Here is a 16,204-nt window from a genome sequence, read left to right as displayed (position 1 = left end):
TTAGGTCATATTTTGTATCTTCTAGGTGCCAAAAAAACCCAAAACCACCAAAAAACACAGCCCAAAACAAAAAACAAACAAAAAACCAACAACAACAAAACAAAAACCAACCAAACAAAAAACCAAAAACCAACAAACCACAGGAAATCTTTGCTTTCTGATCTTCATTTAACCTGGCAACATAAAATTGGTGGTCTGCTGTATTTTGCATACCTGTGTTCTCTGGTCTTGAGCTACACCTGTAAACTGCCTGCTCTTACTGAGTGCCTTCATCAGCCAACAATTCATCTTAATTAAGGCCTCCCCCTGACCTGCCACCTCCCCAGAACCAGTTGCAGTGACAGCTGTCTCAACTCTTTACTGCGACAAAATGCATCTTCATTGCCTGAAAGGCACTGCAAACCTCAGCAGTCACAACCCCAACAGAAAAAAAAAAAAAAAGGAGGTACAGGAATCCTCAAATATTCCTCACAACTTACAACAGCCATGAACAAAGTGAACCATTTGTGCAGCAGATTATTGCACCACTGATTAACCCCCAACAGCCGTGACTCATTTTATTGTGTCTTCTCATCTAAAACTGACAGGGTCACCACAGCAACATGATTTTAGTTGCCCTTGCAGGTGGAAAGGAAGCAGAGGAGAAGTTGCAAGTGTCTATGCAGCTGGCAAAAGAAGTGAGTATAATGTTCAAACATACTGCTTTGTTGTACACAGACAATTTGCAACAAAAATAAATAATTCGCTGATCACAACTGTGCTAAAATATCCTGCAGTTTGGCATTATGGCCTGGGAATGGCCATAAGTTTACAAAAGTTCTCACATTACCTGAAAGACTAAAATTGATCTAAAATCTCCATGAAAAAGCTGTAAATCACCTATGTTCTGAGCTGTGCATAGCAATTCCCAACTTTCCTAGGAGACAAGCCATTGACCAAAAGGCTAATTGAGGCACCAAAACCAAGCTGGCTGATTACCTGCTCCTTCACCCATTCATTCCAAGGAGCTGCCCTCGTGTGTTGTACACACCATACAGGATAATGCCCTTAAGCAATCCAGAGTAAATTTACCATAGCCACCACAATGTATCAGAAAAAATTGTCTGCTAAGGTTGATAAATCAGTCAATTACCTGCTTCCTCGACTTTTTATTCTTGTGTAAATGTTTTCAACCTGACATTAGCAATACTTAGAAGAAGATGACCTGCACATTGCCAAAACTAACTATTTAAATTACTAGCAAATCCTTAATTGCTATAAACAAGATTACAACAGGCTTGTTTAAAAAAAGGTTTCTAAATACCAAAGTGATAGCTCCAGAAAATAAAGCTCCCTTGCTATCATTATCTGAGGCTGCTGGTTCCACATTACCTCTGGCTCTGTGTAGGACCCTCAGAGCTCCCTCAGCCCACCTGAACATCACAGCAAGAGCAGCTGCTGTCTCTCCATCACTGCTCCTTGCCTGGCTGAACACAAACAGGGCAGGAGGTTCCCAGTCTCCTTAACTCCTCCTGTGAGGTCTAAACCACCTTCCTCCCCAAGCCATGCACGTCTATAAAATAGGGAGAAACCTTTAATGTACAGAGGAAGGTAATGATAAGCAAATATTACTGAAGCACTGCAATTACTGATTTCATCTTCAAGGCAGAGCTGCTTCAGTGCCCCTGGTGGGAATCTTAAGAACAGTCCAATTCTCACAGGTGGCAGAAGAGTGCCAAAAATCTACAGGCCATGGTCCTTGCCAGCGAGCTAATTTGGGCTAAAAATAGAATATTAAACCTATGGCAAGGTAGATGCACATCAGGTAAAATTTCCCTTTCCATACCTCCTCTCTCACTGGTAATAGCAAGAGATTCCCAGAACAGGAGAATAGAAAATAGCTAATGCACAGATGCTGAAACCAAAAGAATAATTATACATATCATCCTTCTTTCTCCTCACAAAGTTATTAAACACAATGGAGTGTGCAATAAAACTGGTTTCCTGTATCTCTTCAAAGACATAGTCAAGTTTTGAAATTGAGAGGTGACAGACTGTGACCAGATTTTGTACAGGGACAGGCTGATGTAAGCCTAGCACAGCTTCAATATTTGAGGAAAGCTCTATTAGAAGTTTTCAGCTGCGCTGCAAAACACACAGCAGCATCCAGAACACATCTAGTCATTTAAAGCAGTATGTTTTCCAACTTTTTCCCCACTGACCACTGCTCCTCTGAGGGACAACTGCTCTACAGATGCTCAACCTCAATAACTTAACTCAGCTTCCCCAATAACCTATTAAGTGTATCTTTCCTACAGCACCTAACCAGAAAACAGGCTCTCTTTTAGGCTGAAACTATTTTTTGTTTGGTCATATGTGCCTAGGACAGCAGGTTAACTCTCTGGCTTGTACTCCTATGCAATGTACATAACCAACAAATGTGGAAGAAACAGAATTTCCTTGTCTCTCATGTACAAGGTGATCTTTGAGAGCACTTTCTGATGTCTTACTGTTACTACAGAAAACAGAAATTCAGGAGACATTTGGCTGTAAGGGTAATCAGAAGTCCTACATGGTATTTCTGATCTGCCTTCTCCACAACTACTGTCTCTAATTTCCTAAACCAGGCCAAAAATGTCAGGGATGATACAAATGGCAACCTTTACTTTTCCTCTCCTCTCCAATGCTTAAAGGCATGTTGTATCTTCTCTTGAATCAGTTCCAAATAACTTCTCTTTCTATTAACTTCTGAAACCACCAATAGCATTCAGGGTGTGACACTGATAAAGTACTGCTACTGCCAAAATGAAAAATGGCTATTTCTTTCTCTGCTTCCCTACCTTTTCCTGGCCAATCTTCTTCAGCTGGCATAGAAAGCTTATCATAAATACTGACTAGCAAAGGGTGAAAAAGAGAATTATTAGTGATAAAAACAGTGATTACACCCCAAGTGTTCTTGAAGAAAGAGAAAAAGAAGAAAAATATATCCCACCAATGTACTTTTACTATACAAGGGTTGAAGCTGAAAAAAGCTGTGTGTGAAGCTTTGCCAATAGGTGTGAAGATTCTCTAAAGAAAACTTCCTGTTGAGCCACAAGGGAAAAAAAAAACCAACAACCAAGCACTCAAAAAGAGAGATCTAATGTCTGTAGCTCCTGCTGAGCCTCCAAACATCCCCACAACCATCATATACCCCAACAGCTCTGTCATTGCAATCTAGAACTCTTGGATCCAAAACTGTTTAAGGAACACAGTTTCAGCTTGCAGCACCAGTAAAATAGCAAGAGAAAAAAATCTTGCTTGCTGAAGGCAGGTTTTCATCTCCCAGGCACAAGTTTAAACCAGGTAGCTTCTGGGGAAGGCAAAAGAACATATTCTCTCTGTCTCTTTATTGCTGCAGGTGTCTGGCTGGCTGATCTTCATAGAATGGACATACTGGGGTTTGAAAAACTGTCAAAGAACTGGTTGTGTTTGCCTGCTTTGATAAGATGATGTGCTGTTGTACATCCTGACCTATGCCTACTTTGACTTTTTTGGTCAGCTCATTATCTCCTTCTCTGAGCATGAATAAGACATCATCTCAATTTCCCAGTCCCTCTGGCATCCTGGCAAAAGCAGTTCATTCCACTCAATTCAGAAGCATAGTTACCACTACAAATTCAGTAATCCCACCACTTCTGTCCGATTTACACACAGGGCCAAGTTCTCTCCTGTGAGATACGTGGGTATTTGGCAAAGGAGGAACACAGCACGAGCTCTGATTGTCCCTTGTGTTTTCTAACCCAGTCTCAGCCTGGAGATCAGCTTAGCAGCAGCAGCTGGAAATGGCTCTTAACTAGCAGTAAGTAGATCAGAATGCATTCCAGCTGCGGTTTCATCTCTAACCCTTTCCATCTCTGATTCACAGCCTATTCCAAGCTGCAGTGATATGAAGACATATGAAATAATAGGATTATTCCTCTCCTAGACACATCCCCATGCAATAAGAATCTCCATCTGGGGACCAAGGCGACTTCCATAACATTTGCATCACCCTAGCACTACAAGGGAGATCAGAAGAAGGCTGCAAAGATGGCCCATTCCTGATAATAAACATTAAGTTCAATTTTAAAAATAATGTTAAGGGAACTCACTGAAGTCATCTTAAATTATTCTAAATATTGAAGTCAGAAAGGTAGCAACAACAAATACTGTGAACTTTCCCTTTTACTAACATACAGTAAGCACACAAAACATTGACTCTTAGAAAAGGATTTTTAAAATACATGAAATTGTTGCTTTAGAACACATTTATTAAAGACGTTCCAGGAATCAATAAAGAAACAACAAAGTCAACTAGAAATCCCTGTCATCTTAATATGCAGGTGGCAATAAACAGAACATTTAGATGTTCTCTTCTCGGATGAAGCCTCAGATCAAGGTGCTATAGTGCCTGTAATTATCCCTACTGTGCTCACAACCCCTATGAAGAGGTCACAAAGCAAAAGAAGGAGCTCACAAACTGTGTGGATGGCAATATTCAACCACAGCAGGTAACAACAACCGGAGTATCTGCTTTAACAAAAATCCCATTTTGTTTTAACTAGTTTCTGTTTATTTTTGCTATAAGCAACTTCTCCTGCTAGATTTCTGGTAAATAATGGGCTTCTCATTTACCATTTTACTCTGCCCCATTAGTCACCTGAGGTGTTTTGTTTTCATTAGCCTTCCAAGTAGTTCAAAAACAAAAAGTTCAGATTTCAGATACTGAAATTATTCCCTCCTGTACATGTCACAGGAATCTATTTGCCTATAATTTAACCTTTTCCTCTCTCCCAAAGTCAGATTAAAACACGGTAAATTATATTTCCTGAGTTCCTAATTCCTCCCACAAGGATGATATTATGGTGAGGTACCTAAGAGAAGTTTGAAGAAGTGTTTGTTTTGTCATGCTGTGTTTATTACCAAAGACAGCTGCTTTCTCTGTCCCTGAGAGGATTGCTTGGGGTTAACAAGCAAAGCCAAATAAGAGAGGATTAGGAAGCTACTCATAGCGGTAGGATAGCATACAGCCACAGAGATACAGCAGAATAGGCACTGCTTACTCCCAGACACATGGTTTTAGGCACTACACCTCAGCTCTCAACCTTAATTCAGAGGTCACATCATTAATGTGCAAGCACTCAATTAGAAATGGACATTCCTCAAACCTTATCTTATTTTGAAGAAATTCAGGATTTTAAATTGCCAAACTCCCAGTACAAGAAACTACTGCTATGGCTACTTAGGGGACAGATATACCAGAAATGACAGCAACCTATTTTGATATTCTGCCTAAAAATCCACATAAAATTTACATAAAGAGGAATAGCTAGAAGTGAAGAGAAAGTTTCACGTTTCCAATGTTCAATCCATTCATGGCTTTTTCTGCTGAACAAACAAGCAGGTGTGACAGTGGTGGTGGAATTTGATTTTATTTTTCCAAAGAGCATTTTTCAGCTGAAAACTCTGTGGGCTTTACCGACAACTTTTACACAAGCCAGTAAAAGCCTTCAAAGACAACAACTCTGAATCTCCTGGGAGTGTGTCCATACTAAATAACGCAGTGCTATGTGGTGATATCTGAGCCAGCTGGAGTATACCCACAAGTAGTAGAGCTGAATTAACCTGGGCACACTGCTGTGATAACAGCCTCCTGTACACAAGGCAGCTTATTTAGAGCTTGCTTTGTTATCTCAGTGTGGCACAGCACTGTGCAGGAAGACAATATAAACAATTATGATGAAGCCTATTTAGGTCTTACAGGCAATGTTCAAGTACCTCAAGGTGGGCAGAAGAGCTCCCTTCAGAGTTATTTGCTGTGCAAAGAACTCCCTTTGGCAACGCAGAATTGACAAAAGGATTATGTCAGCCTTTCCTTTCCAGAATGAGGAGCAGGGTGAGAGCCTGGAGGCAGCAGAAATTGGAGCAGCTCTAGGCTGTTATGCTTACTCTGATGCCTGAGGAGGGCTCCTCATGGGCTCAAAGTGACAGAAACACAAAGGTAGATAAGAGGAAGTTCTGCTCCAAGCACATAAAGAAATGGGTCCTCGGTCATTAGTTGCCAGGTCTAGATTTGGCACAGTAGTTTATAAAGGCAGAGATTCTGGCTGTGCTTCAGGAAAGCATGCAAACACAGCTACACCACCAGCTGCTGTCTAAATACTCTAGTCTGCCACCCTCTCTGTTCCTTACTTTGCACTCCAGATAATGATCATCTAGTCGAGGAAGATCTGTTAGTATTTTAATTTTTGAGATGAGTAATTATTTGTCCTACTACACAAATCAAAGTGAAGTCTAGAAGCTTACAAAGAATCTGCGTTCATTAAAGTCACACATGAGGATTATTCATTAAGCTAAATACACACTTAGTAAAACCAGCAGTTCTTTTAACACATTTTTCTAAAAGTTACTTGCCCTGATACAAAATCTAACAGGCATAGAGATTCAGGACATGTCCAAAACATTCATTCAAGATAAGAAGTTGTAATTTTAAAGCAAGCTTGTGCCAAGTCTTTTCCCGTTCAGAAACTTTCAGATAAAACTTGAGACCGTGCAGGAGAGAATTCTTGCACCTGCCTAGAAAAGCATAGAAAGCCTTGCAACAGAAGAAAACCACATCCAAGCTGCAAACCCCAGATGAGGGCCAGCAGAGCTACAAACCCTTCTTGAGGAAGGGAATCCTTGGAGCAGGGCCATGCAGAATTCAAAGGGGTGATGACAGTCGCTTGGCTTTGATTTGCTTAAAAAATATTATTTCTACCCTAGTGAGAGCACCCCAAATAAAAGAAACAGTGCCGAGGTTTGGAACGTGATTTCATTTACTGAAACTGCTGATTACACCACCTATTACAAGACCACTACCACTTGTTAACCCTTTAATTTTTAATGTGATTTATTCTAAACAGCAATTAAATCATCAGTCTCATGTGCAACCTTCTCTCTCCTGGTCTGCTGTGCTATCAGCACTAGTCACTCTTTCCCCTCTGCTCCCAATCCTAAGTTGTCTAAGTACTAAAAAGAATGAGGGAAAGAAGTATTTATGTGGCCCAGTTTCTCTCTCTTTACTGAATGTTTCTCAGAAAAAAACCTCAAACATGACTTTTGTGTCATTCCAAATTACCTGGACTTGGACTCTGTATGAATTCTTAACCTGAAAAATGAAACAGCCTTATCTTAGTGTTAGGCTTAGCTTGGGACTCCAATACTCAGTATAATTACACCACAAACAAGGAAATTCCTTGAAAGGCAGATGAAATTTCAAGGAATAGAGCTAACTCCTAAGCTGTCAGGTTTAGACAGGACATTCAAAATATTTGGTATCTAGACAAAGAAGGATACCAAGCAAGAAGAAGAGAAACTGTCTTTGGGAGCATAACACTACCATAAAGGTGTCTGTAAGATTGCAAAAAAGAAAACCTGGAAGACAAGCTTTCAAGTGAGCTTATGGGTACAAGTTGCTGACTCCCTCACTGCAGTAGCCACAACACAGTGTATTAAGTGCAGCATTGATACCGTCTATAGCCTAGAGCACGTATCCCAAAATGAACTATGGGACGGAGTTCTAGTATTTAACCACATTTTAAAAAGAATCCCTGGAAAAAGGGATACTATCCACCTTTTTGAGGTTTTTTTTTTATCCCTTTAGACCAATATAATTTATTATTCCTCATGCCCACATCAATATATAGCATGTGTTGTTCAGAGAAAACATTTAAGATAGAATGAAAAAAAGTTTTGCTTTTGGGGGGCAAAAAGAGAGAGGAAAAAAACTCCCCCCATTCCCATGAAAACTGGATTCTGTTACATCCTGCTGGCTACTTTGCACTCCAGGTATTTTGCATATTATTATTTTTGAGAGGCATGCGATACTTTAGCCTCCAAACATCCTGGAGGGATTTGTACATGCAAACCCAAATGATACAAATCATGTACCATGAATAGCAAACTAGGCAACAAAAAACCAGGAAAAATCTCCAAATTGTTATTTAGAATATATACTCTTACAGAACTCCATAGTCATGCTTGAAAAGCTCCAATAGTAAAAGGTTTTCACACAATCTGTATCAGCTCTCCCTAACCATCTGAACTCATGTCTATATTATGATTTCTTTACAATGTGAAAGGGAAATAAAAAGTCCTCTATACAGTGCTTCATGACAAATCACATGCCTTTTGAAGCTTCATGTTAGAAACCCTTTTAACTTCCAAAAAGTCCTCTTTTGTAGGTCATGCTCTCATTATCTTGCTCTGGGATCTGGTCTGATTAAATTATAGGAAATTACTAATACTTCACTTTGAACAGCCAGCTCCTCCTGGCTCCTCTTCTTCCTTCTTTTTTTTCTAAATTTAATTCCTCCTACTCCTGCCTTCTTACATATGAAAAAGACAACAATCACTCTCATACAAAGATTAAGTAATATTCATTCTTTATCCATTTTAAAAGTAAAAATGTGTTCTGTCTGCATGCGCTTACCTTTCCCATTCCACTGCTCTCCCTGCCAGTTTTCCTGTTTAGCCAACTATAAAGTTTGCAGTTTTGTTCTAAATCTTTGTCACCTCTACTTCCTCTAAAATCTCACTCAGAAGATCCTGAAGACTTAATTAGCTTAATGAATACAATACTGACTCTTTGGTAGCCTAATCTATATTCCAGTGTGACTTATCCATATTTTGTACCATCAAACAACACTAAGACATAGCCTACAAAAACACATTGATCTGCTTTAGACATTTATCACTGAATGATCTTGTAAAAGTGTCTTAGTTTGCATAACACAAAAATAAATAAATAAATAAATCAGCATACAAGTCTAAAGAGACAGACTTTGCATGTCAGAAAGGGTCCCCATAAAGGGAGAAGATATTTTTGAAAAATCTGTGAGGACTTCACTAGTACAAGAGGGACAAAATGAGAAAATTGTTTTTAGATGGAGTAATGGGGTTGTTACTCAATCAACCAAAAGGCTGCTGTTTATTTGAAAGGTGTATTACAGCACCACCAGGACAAACATAATGAGAGCATTGAAATTATTAACCTCATAATACCAAGAATAATAATTTTCCTTGTGTGGATCCTCTTGTGGACTATGTGCTATATCAAGATCCCTGCAGTGGCAAGAGGTCAAAAATAGTAAACATGCTAGAAGAATAAATAAAACATGTTATAAGAATAAATAAAAGTGTCCCCTTATACATGCTGTGTGTGCTAGTAAAGTAATAAACTCATCTGAAAGAGAAAGATTCCTGTTCCTGGCAGAAGCATTTTGTCTTGGAGGCAACTTAAATACCAAATAACAACAAAAGCACTCCTGACATTGGGAAGTCTTTTGAAAAGCCCATCCAATGCATCTTGTCTTGCTATTAGAAGGTATCAGATGAAGCAAACTGCACAAATAAAACATGAAGGAATCTCTAAATCACTGCTAATTTACTTGTTTGACAGCACTTTTTTTCCTCTGATGATATAATCGAGCAATAAAGACACAACGTAATAAAAAGCTTCACGGAGTTCAAGTGGTTTTTTCACTCTATAGAAACAGCAGAACACTTCAACAGAGTATCTGGAAGATCCAACACCGTACCTGACCATGAAAGGAAGGAGAGTTACACCCGCTCATAGTCAGATATCCAGCTTTTGATATGGAAACTAATATTGTATCAATTCCGCATCTCCTCCTTTAACAAAACAAATCCAACAGAAATTGCCACTGCAGTTTGTCCTGCACTGAAAACATTCTTCAGAAACTCGAAGCAGTTCAAACTTCTCAATGTAGCATTTAATTCTGCCTGAGACTCTGAAGTAAATGCAAGCTTTGAATAAATGGAATTGTGGCATTCATTCGCAAATTGCATTGCTGACAAGCCTCTGAGACAGAACCAAACCCCAAGGAGTATTGATTGCGGCACTTAAGGCAATGTAGTGCTCTAGATCTTAAACATTTACTCGAGTGCCTGAAGACTTCCCAAAACTTTTACTTTTCAGGCTGAGCTCTTCCGAGTCACATTGTGCTCAGAGGTAGCAGACTTTCAGGAATCCTCAGTAAAGAAAACAACAGCCTGAGGTAGAATAGAAAGTGAGGCAAAAGGAGAAGAAAGAAAGGGTTGTGTTTATAAATATATTTTCAAAGATTCTTATGCTGAGTAAATGAGAAACAAATCTCTAACTGCTAAAGTAGCTGAAAGGGAAAAAAACTCCTAACACACATACACACAGAAATGAGAAAAATTCCTTTAAACATTCCAGTGAAAATGAATTGACTTGTCCAAGTTAGCCACATCTAAATGCAACCATAAAACACACAAGTACTGGGCAAAATTTTAAGTTATAGACTTAATTCTGACATTGTAAATGAAGTATTTACACTGCTGCAGTATTTTGTTTGGGTATGAATGAGCCAGTGTCTGTCCAGGAACTTCTAAAATCCTTCCCTCATTCATTTGTACCTTAAATTAAGAAGGATGCACTTTCTTTTGTGTTTTACAGAGTGTGATTAAAGACATTCTGTTGGCATCTGTGACTAAACAGCTCCCCAAACCTGACTTCTTTGGACACAAAAACTCCACTTCACAATACATGTAAATACTGGAGTCTCAAAGGGCCCATCCATCTGACTGAACCCTGAGGTTCACCCTGCTTTGATCACAGGGCTAGGCCATACGACCTGCAAAGGACCCTTCCAAACTAAATTATGTTGTAAACAACTCCAGCGACTGAAAGTTCAACCTCAACTCTGTCATTTTAAGCAGATGCCACCCAAACACACTATTATTGCATCTAATAATATCAATCCTTCTCTTCCTTCAAACACTGAAACATCAGTATTTAGCAGCTCCCTTGGAACTCTAACTCTGGCAGCAGCCTGGTACATCTCCAGCAAAGTCTTGTAGAGAGAACTTCTTCACCATTGCATGTTTTTTGGCAGTGCAGTCTTCTGAAGTGAAACTACCTGCAAATGTAGGTGAGGGCTGTCCATTGGAGTCAGTGGCAGAAGTATAAAATCAGGGTGCTAGTCAGCAGCGACAGCAATCCTCAGGTGCTCTGCAGGGTACGTAACAATTTATGAGTAATTAATTAAGGCCTAGAAATCCTGAGACTACAGCTTCCTACCCGAGCTGTACTGGAGCCAACAAGGACTTGCCACACTAAGTTACATTTACTCAGTTACACTGTAACACTCAAATTATTCTGTGTATCGACATCTGACTATTTATTCGCAAACAATAGCAACAGAATCCAAAATATCCCAGGGAGGTTCGTAAGATGCTAGATTGCTTAGGTGCCCTGGAGAGCATTCACGCACCAGCAGCAACCTGTAACATGACTTGGGAGTGAATCACAGCACGGTGCCCTCAGTGGGGCAGAGTCAAGGTGAGCACAGCAGCTGACAGCTTCTTTTGGGATACGCATGGGGCATTTTACATTCTTCTGCCACCACTAATACCTCAAAATGAAATACAGCCTTTGTCCCGCTAAGAAAGGCATTGCTAAAACCAGCGAGAACCAGAGACTAAAAATGTATTTTACACCGAGTACCCATTAAAGCAACGTGTTGCTTAAAAAAAACCGAACACCCAAACAAAAAACCCACCCAAACCAAGTCACTATTTACATCATCTGCACACTGAATTCCAAGCTATTTGCTTAGTCTAGAACACTATTATTCTGAGTTATCTAAAGTATTAGTACTATTGTTAGATAATAGCTTTTGATCTAGTGCAATCTAGTTGCAAAAGAAATTAAAATTAACTAATCCCACGGGAAGGTGGGATTCATGTGAGACAAATGGCGAGTGCACCTTTCACACACGAGGAAAAAAAATTCTCCTCCTATGAACTGAACTAAAAAATTAATCTGAAAGAAGTACAAATTAGGCCGTGTGTTTAAAAAAAAAATAAAAAAAATTCAAAATAATAACACAGGCCGAACTCTATCAGCACAATGAGGGCAATTGTTCCTCGGCCCAGAAAAAGCCGTGACTTCCCCCGGCGCGGCGGTCAGGAGGTCGGGGCCGCGGGCGGCCTCAGCCGCAACCCGGAGGCGGGGGCAGCGCAGGGCCGGGCCCGGCGGAGCCGCGTCGAGCCGAGCCCCCGCCGCCGCGCTCGGCAGCGCCCGGCCGAGCTAAGATGGAGCCCAGGTTTGATGTCAGCCCCAGGGGCGGGCGGAGGGCAGCGCGCCGGGGCGGGGGCGAGGGCAAGGTCAGCCGCCAGCCCGGCGCGGCCCCGCCGCCTCCGCCCGCCCCGGGAGCCCCGCGGGGCTTCTGCCGAGCCGGGCCCCCCACGGCCGGCCCCCGAAACGCCCCTGCGCGCCCGGGCTTGGCCCCTGCCCTCGCCCGCCGCACCGGGGCCGGGGCGCTGCAGAGGCGGGCGCCGTGCTCCCGCCGCCCCCCCGAGCCGAGCCCGGCCGAGCCGAGCCCAGCCAGGCTCTGCGGGAGGAACCGGGGCTGCCGGCTCGGCTCCTCCGGCGGCCGGACCGCCAAAGGGCTATGGGGGGGCAAACGGCAAGAGGAAGGGAAGGGGGGGAAAAACCCCCAAAACCAACCTCAAACATCAACCCCCCGAAACGAAGCCCACCACAGCTCAAGCCCTTGCCTCGAGTCGGCAGGAAAGGAAAAGGGCAGACAAATCTTTGCGGGGCTGCAAGTGCTTCCCCCTCGCCCCCAGCCCGCCGCCCCCCGCGCCCACATCCCCCATCCCGGCCCATGTGCCAGTGCGGGAAGGGCGCGGGGAGCGCTGCCCCAGCCCCTCCGGCCGCAGAGCGGAGCGGGGGCCGGGCCGCGCTCCGCCCGCAGCGGCACCCCGCGGGCAGGGGCAGGAGCCGCCCCGGTGAACTCCCGGTGACCGAGCCCGGCTCCGGCACCGGCGGCTCAGCTCTCGCCCTGCCCCGAGCTCGGCGCGGAGGAACTGCAGGCACGCTCCGAGCAGATGTGTCGGGGACAGACAAATGACCCCTCCATCCACCCCACGCTCTCCTTAAACCAGCCCTGGGGCCACGCAGGGGCAGGGTATTTTTAGGTCCCTTCCCCTCCTCTCCGCCTCCCTCTCAATAGCTGCCGAGCGCTGAATACAAGGAGAGGGGGGGAGAGGAGCGGGAGAAAAGTTAACTATTTTGCAAAGAGGGGAGAAAACCGGCAGGGAGGGGGGAGGGAGCGATCAGGAGCAGGGCAGGGTGAGCCGTGTCAGGGGATGTGTGTGTGCGTGTGTGCGAGCGCAGTGGGTGCCCGCGGGCGGAGGATCGGATGCACTTTAGCCCTGTGCTCTGCTGCTCTCGTCTGGGGCAGCGCCGGCGAAGCCTGAGTCTCGCCTGGCTCGCCTGACCCTTCATTTCACTGCGGCCAGGAGGAGCCCGGAGCCCGCCGCCGCCTCCTCTCCCTGCTCTGCAGGGACCTCGCCTGCCACGGTCTGCCTCCCCGCCGCCCCCTCCCACGCCGCCGCCGCCGCCGGCCACGGCCCCCTCCGGGGTGGCCCTGGGGTCGGTGTGGGGTGCCCTGCCGGCCCCCTCCGCCGCCGCTGCCCGCCTACCCCCCGCTCCCGGGCCGCCCAGCCCCGCCGCAACCTTTAGCCGGGGACAGACCTCTCGGCTGGTTCCGCGCAAGACGCCAGCAGCCGCTTCCCCTCTCGCCGCCCTCCCCTCCCGTGTTTAGTCCCCCTCCCCACCCCAATAAAACAGACCCCCCTCCCTCCGGCCCCAAAGAGAAACCCACACCGCCCCCCCCCTCCGCCCCCCCCCCCCCCCCCCCCCCCCAGCACAAATGCACAATCACGGGCGAGGGGAGGGAGAGGGAGGAAAGGGCGAGAGACGCGAAGAAAGAAGGGGGGAAAGGAGAGAGAGGAAAAATTAAAAGGGCACAAGGCTGTTCATCACCAACATGGCTGCCTTAGCTCAGACCTAAAAGAGGAATAACCCAGGCTGTGTCTTTGTCAGTTTCACCTCTGTAACCCTAAACTAATGCACGAAACGACGGAGGCGGCTGCAGAAGGGAAGGAGACGGGGAGAGGAGGAAGGAGAAAATGGCAAAAAGAGGGGGCACTTACGTGAAGAGAGGCGCTTGGGCTGCTCCTGCTTCCTCCTGGGCATTTTCCCCCTTTTTTCACATTCTCCTCCTTGGTTTAACGGGAGATCAAATAAGACCGGGAGGGGGGGGCACGGACAGGCACAAAGCCGGGGCCCCCGGGGGAGCTGCTAAGCGGGGCGGGTTTTCCCTCTTCGCCGGGGGAAAGGGGGCTTGAAGCCGGTTTTCTCGGAGCCACCGCGAAGGGCTCCCTCTCCCCCTCTCTCTTTCTTTTCCTCTCCCCCCCCCCACCCCCCCCACCCCCCCCCCCCCGCAACCCGGTCGTGCACCTGGCTTGTCCCCGGTCGCAGTATCCCTCAGCGGCCGGGGATGTGTTCCCGGCGGGCGGGCGGGCGCCGGGCGCCGTGCCGGGGCGAGGGCTGGCGCGGCGGTGCCGAGGGCTGCGCCCCGCGCTCCTCCCGGCCCCTAACTAACACTAACGCCGGGATCAAAGGGCAGCGGCGGCGGCGGCGCTCCCGGCGCGCCCACGGGCGGGCAGGGACACCGCACACACCCCCGCACAGCCCCGGCGGGCGGGCACACGCACAGACACACGCACAGACACACGCGCGCCCCGCTGGAGCACAGGGGACGGTGCCCCCGCTCCCCGCGGGCTCCGGGCGCGGCGCTGCGCGGCGGCGGAGGATGCGCTGCCCCGCTCCTGCACCCGCTGCTAATCCGCTCTTGGAAAAAAAAATAGAAAAAAAAAAAATAAAAAAGAGAAAAGGTGTGTGTGTGAATTTGTGGGTCTCGACCATTCGCACTGTATTCCCCTCGTTTGTGGTGGGAACGAAAATAATAACCTCAACCTTTTTTTTTTTTTTTTTCTTAAATTAAGGCGTTTTGTCTTCCTGTGCTAGAAAAGCAAAATTGTACTGGTGTTCAGCTAACCCCATAGAATTTCTTGGATGGGTTCAGCTACCCCTTCACAAAGCACAGGGGCCAAAGGGGCTTTATGCAGCTAAACTTCGGTGTGGGAGGGAGAGGCTGCTGTATACACAACTCCCTCCAGGCCAAAACAAGCACCCAAAATAAACCAGAAATAAAGGTGCGCAAGTTGGTATTCTGACAATTTCTAGTGCAGGTTTTAAAAAGTGGAAAGAATACAAGCAGCATGAAAATCACAACTCCTTGAGAGTGTGTGCATGTGTGGAGGGGGGAGGAAATCAAGATTAGGTCACCCCTAATGGTTGATTTAACTGCTACGTGATACTTCTACAATGCACACCACAATCTGGACTTCTGAAATTTACTTTTTTTTTTTTTTTCCCTGCTGTAATGCAGGTATATGAAGCTTTATCCTGAAGCAAATCCAGTGTGCATTAGGAAACCAGGATAGCAGCTTTCATTAACTGATACATACTCTCATTACTTCACAAATCACACATCTTTCTTCAAAGACAGACATGAAGGTGGGGAAAAAAATAGAAGAGGGATTGGGTCTCACTAAAGCACAAAAGGTACTCCGTGAAAGAGAAGTGCTCTCTTTGTGATTTGCAGTCATTTGGATAAAAGTTCACACAGAGGTTGTTAATGATTTAAACTCCAAAACCTGTTACTACAATTGAAGTAAAATGATTTGAAGCATGGTTGTTTCATATAGCTCTCTCTTTGTGTAAGAAAACTTTGAACTTGGCAGAATACATAATCAAAATCGTGAGTCAAATGTTGCAAAAATAAAAATATGCATTATTCTAGCATGCATACCTGTTAGAATTTTTTGGCTTTTGACAACCTGACTCATCATTTTATCACACCCTTTTTTATCCCAACTTAATTTTTTAAAAAATAAACAGCTGCCTAGGAAAACACAAAACACCAAATCTGCAAACTAAATATTTTTAAACAGTAAATTTAAACTCTTAATCACCTCAATTTAGAATGGTTTCACATAAATTTATACCCATTTTACAGCCATAATGAGCCTTTCAGAAGGAAAAACAAATCTAAATAGTATTTAAAAGATTACATATATGACAATATATGCCTATGCAATTTGAGTTTCAAAACCACATGTACAGGATACACATCTACTGAGAGCAAATTCCTCCTGGCTTCAGCTGGTTTATCATCTCACAATACTTCTAAATTACTTCATTTTCATGGAGTAATTTATTTATTTTTAATCCAGAGGTAAAACCAAAGTGTGCAACTGT

At 44.6% G+C, this 16,204-nt stretch overlaps 1 protein-coding gene across 3 annotated transcripts in view; it reads right to left on the bottom strand.

Annotated features, from left to right (window-relative positions):
- ZNF827 (zinc finger protein 827) overlaps positions 1 to 14,412 on the bottom strand; it is a 100,611-nt gene extending 86,199 nt beyond the window's left edge. For 2 of the 3 annotated variants that reach the window (XR_009277536.1, XR_009277535.1), the window contains exon 1: positions 14,032 to 14,275. Coding sequence is in view for 1 of the 3 variants with exons in the window: in XM_058837515.1 (XP_058693498.1) it covers positions 14,032 to 14,074 (43 nt within the window). In the remaining 2 variants the exon portion in view is untranslated. Of the gene's footprint in view, positions 1 to 14,031; positions 14,276 to 14,338 lie in introns of those variants that run through there. The other variant, XM_058837515.1, reaches the window with a different exon arrangement.
- Positions 14,413 to 16,204: the final 1,792 nt, after the last annotated feature.

Source organism: Poecile atricapillus, chromosome 4 (genome assembly GCF_030490865.1).
Source record: "Poecile atricapillus isolate bPoeAtr1 chromosome 4, bPoeAtr1.hap1, whole genome shotgun sequence".
NCBI lineage: Eukaryota > Metazoa > Chordata > Aves > Passeriformes > Paridae > Poecile > Poecile atricapillus.
Note: the sequence above shows the minus strand (reverse complement) of the source record. Positions and strands in the feature narration are given on the sequence as shown.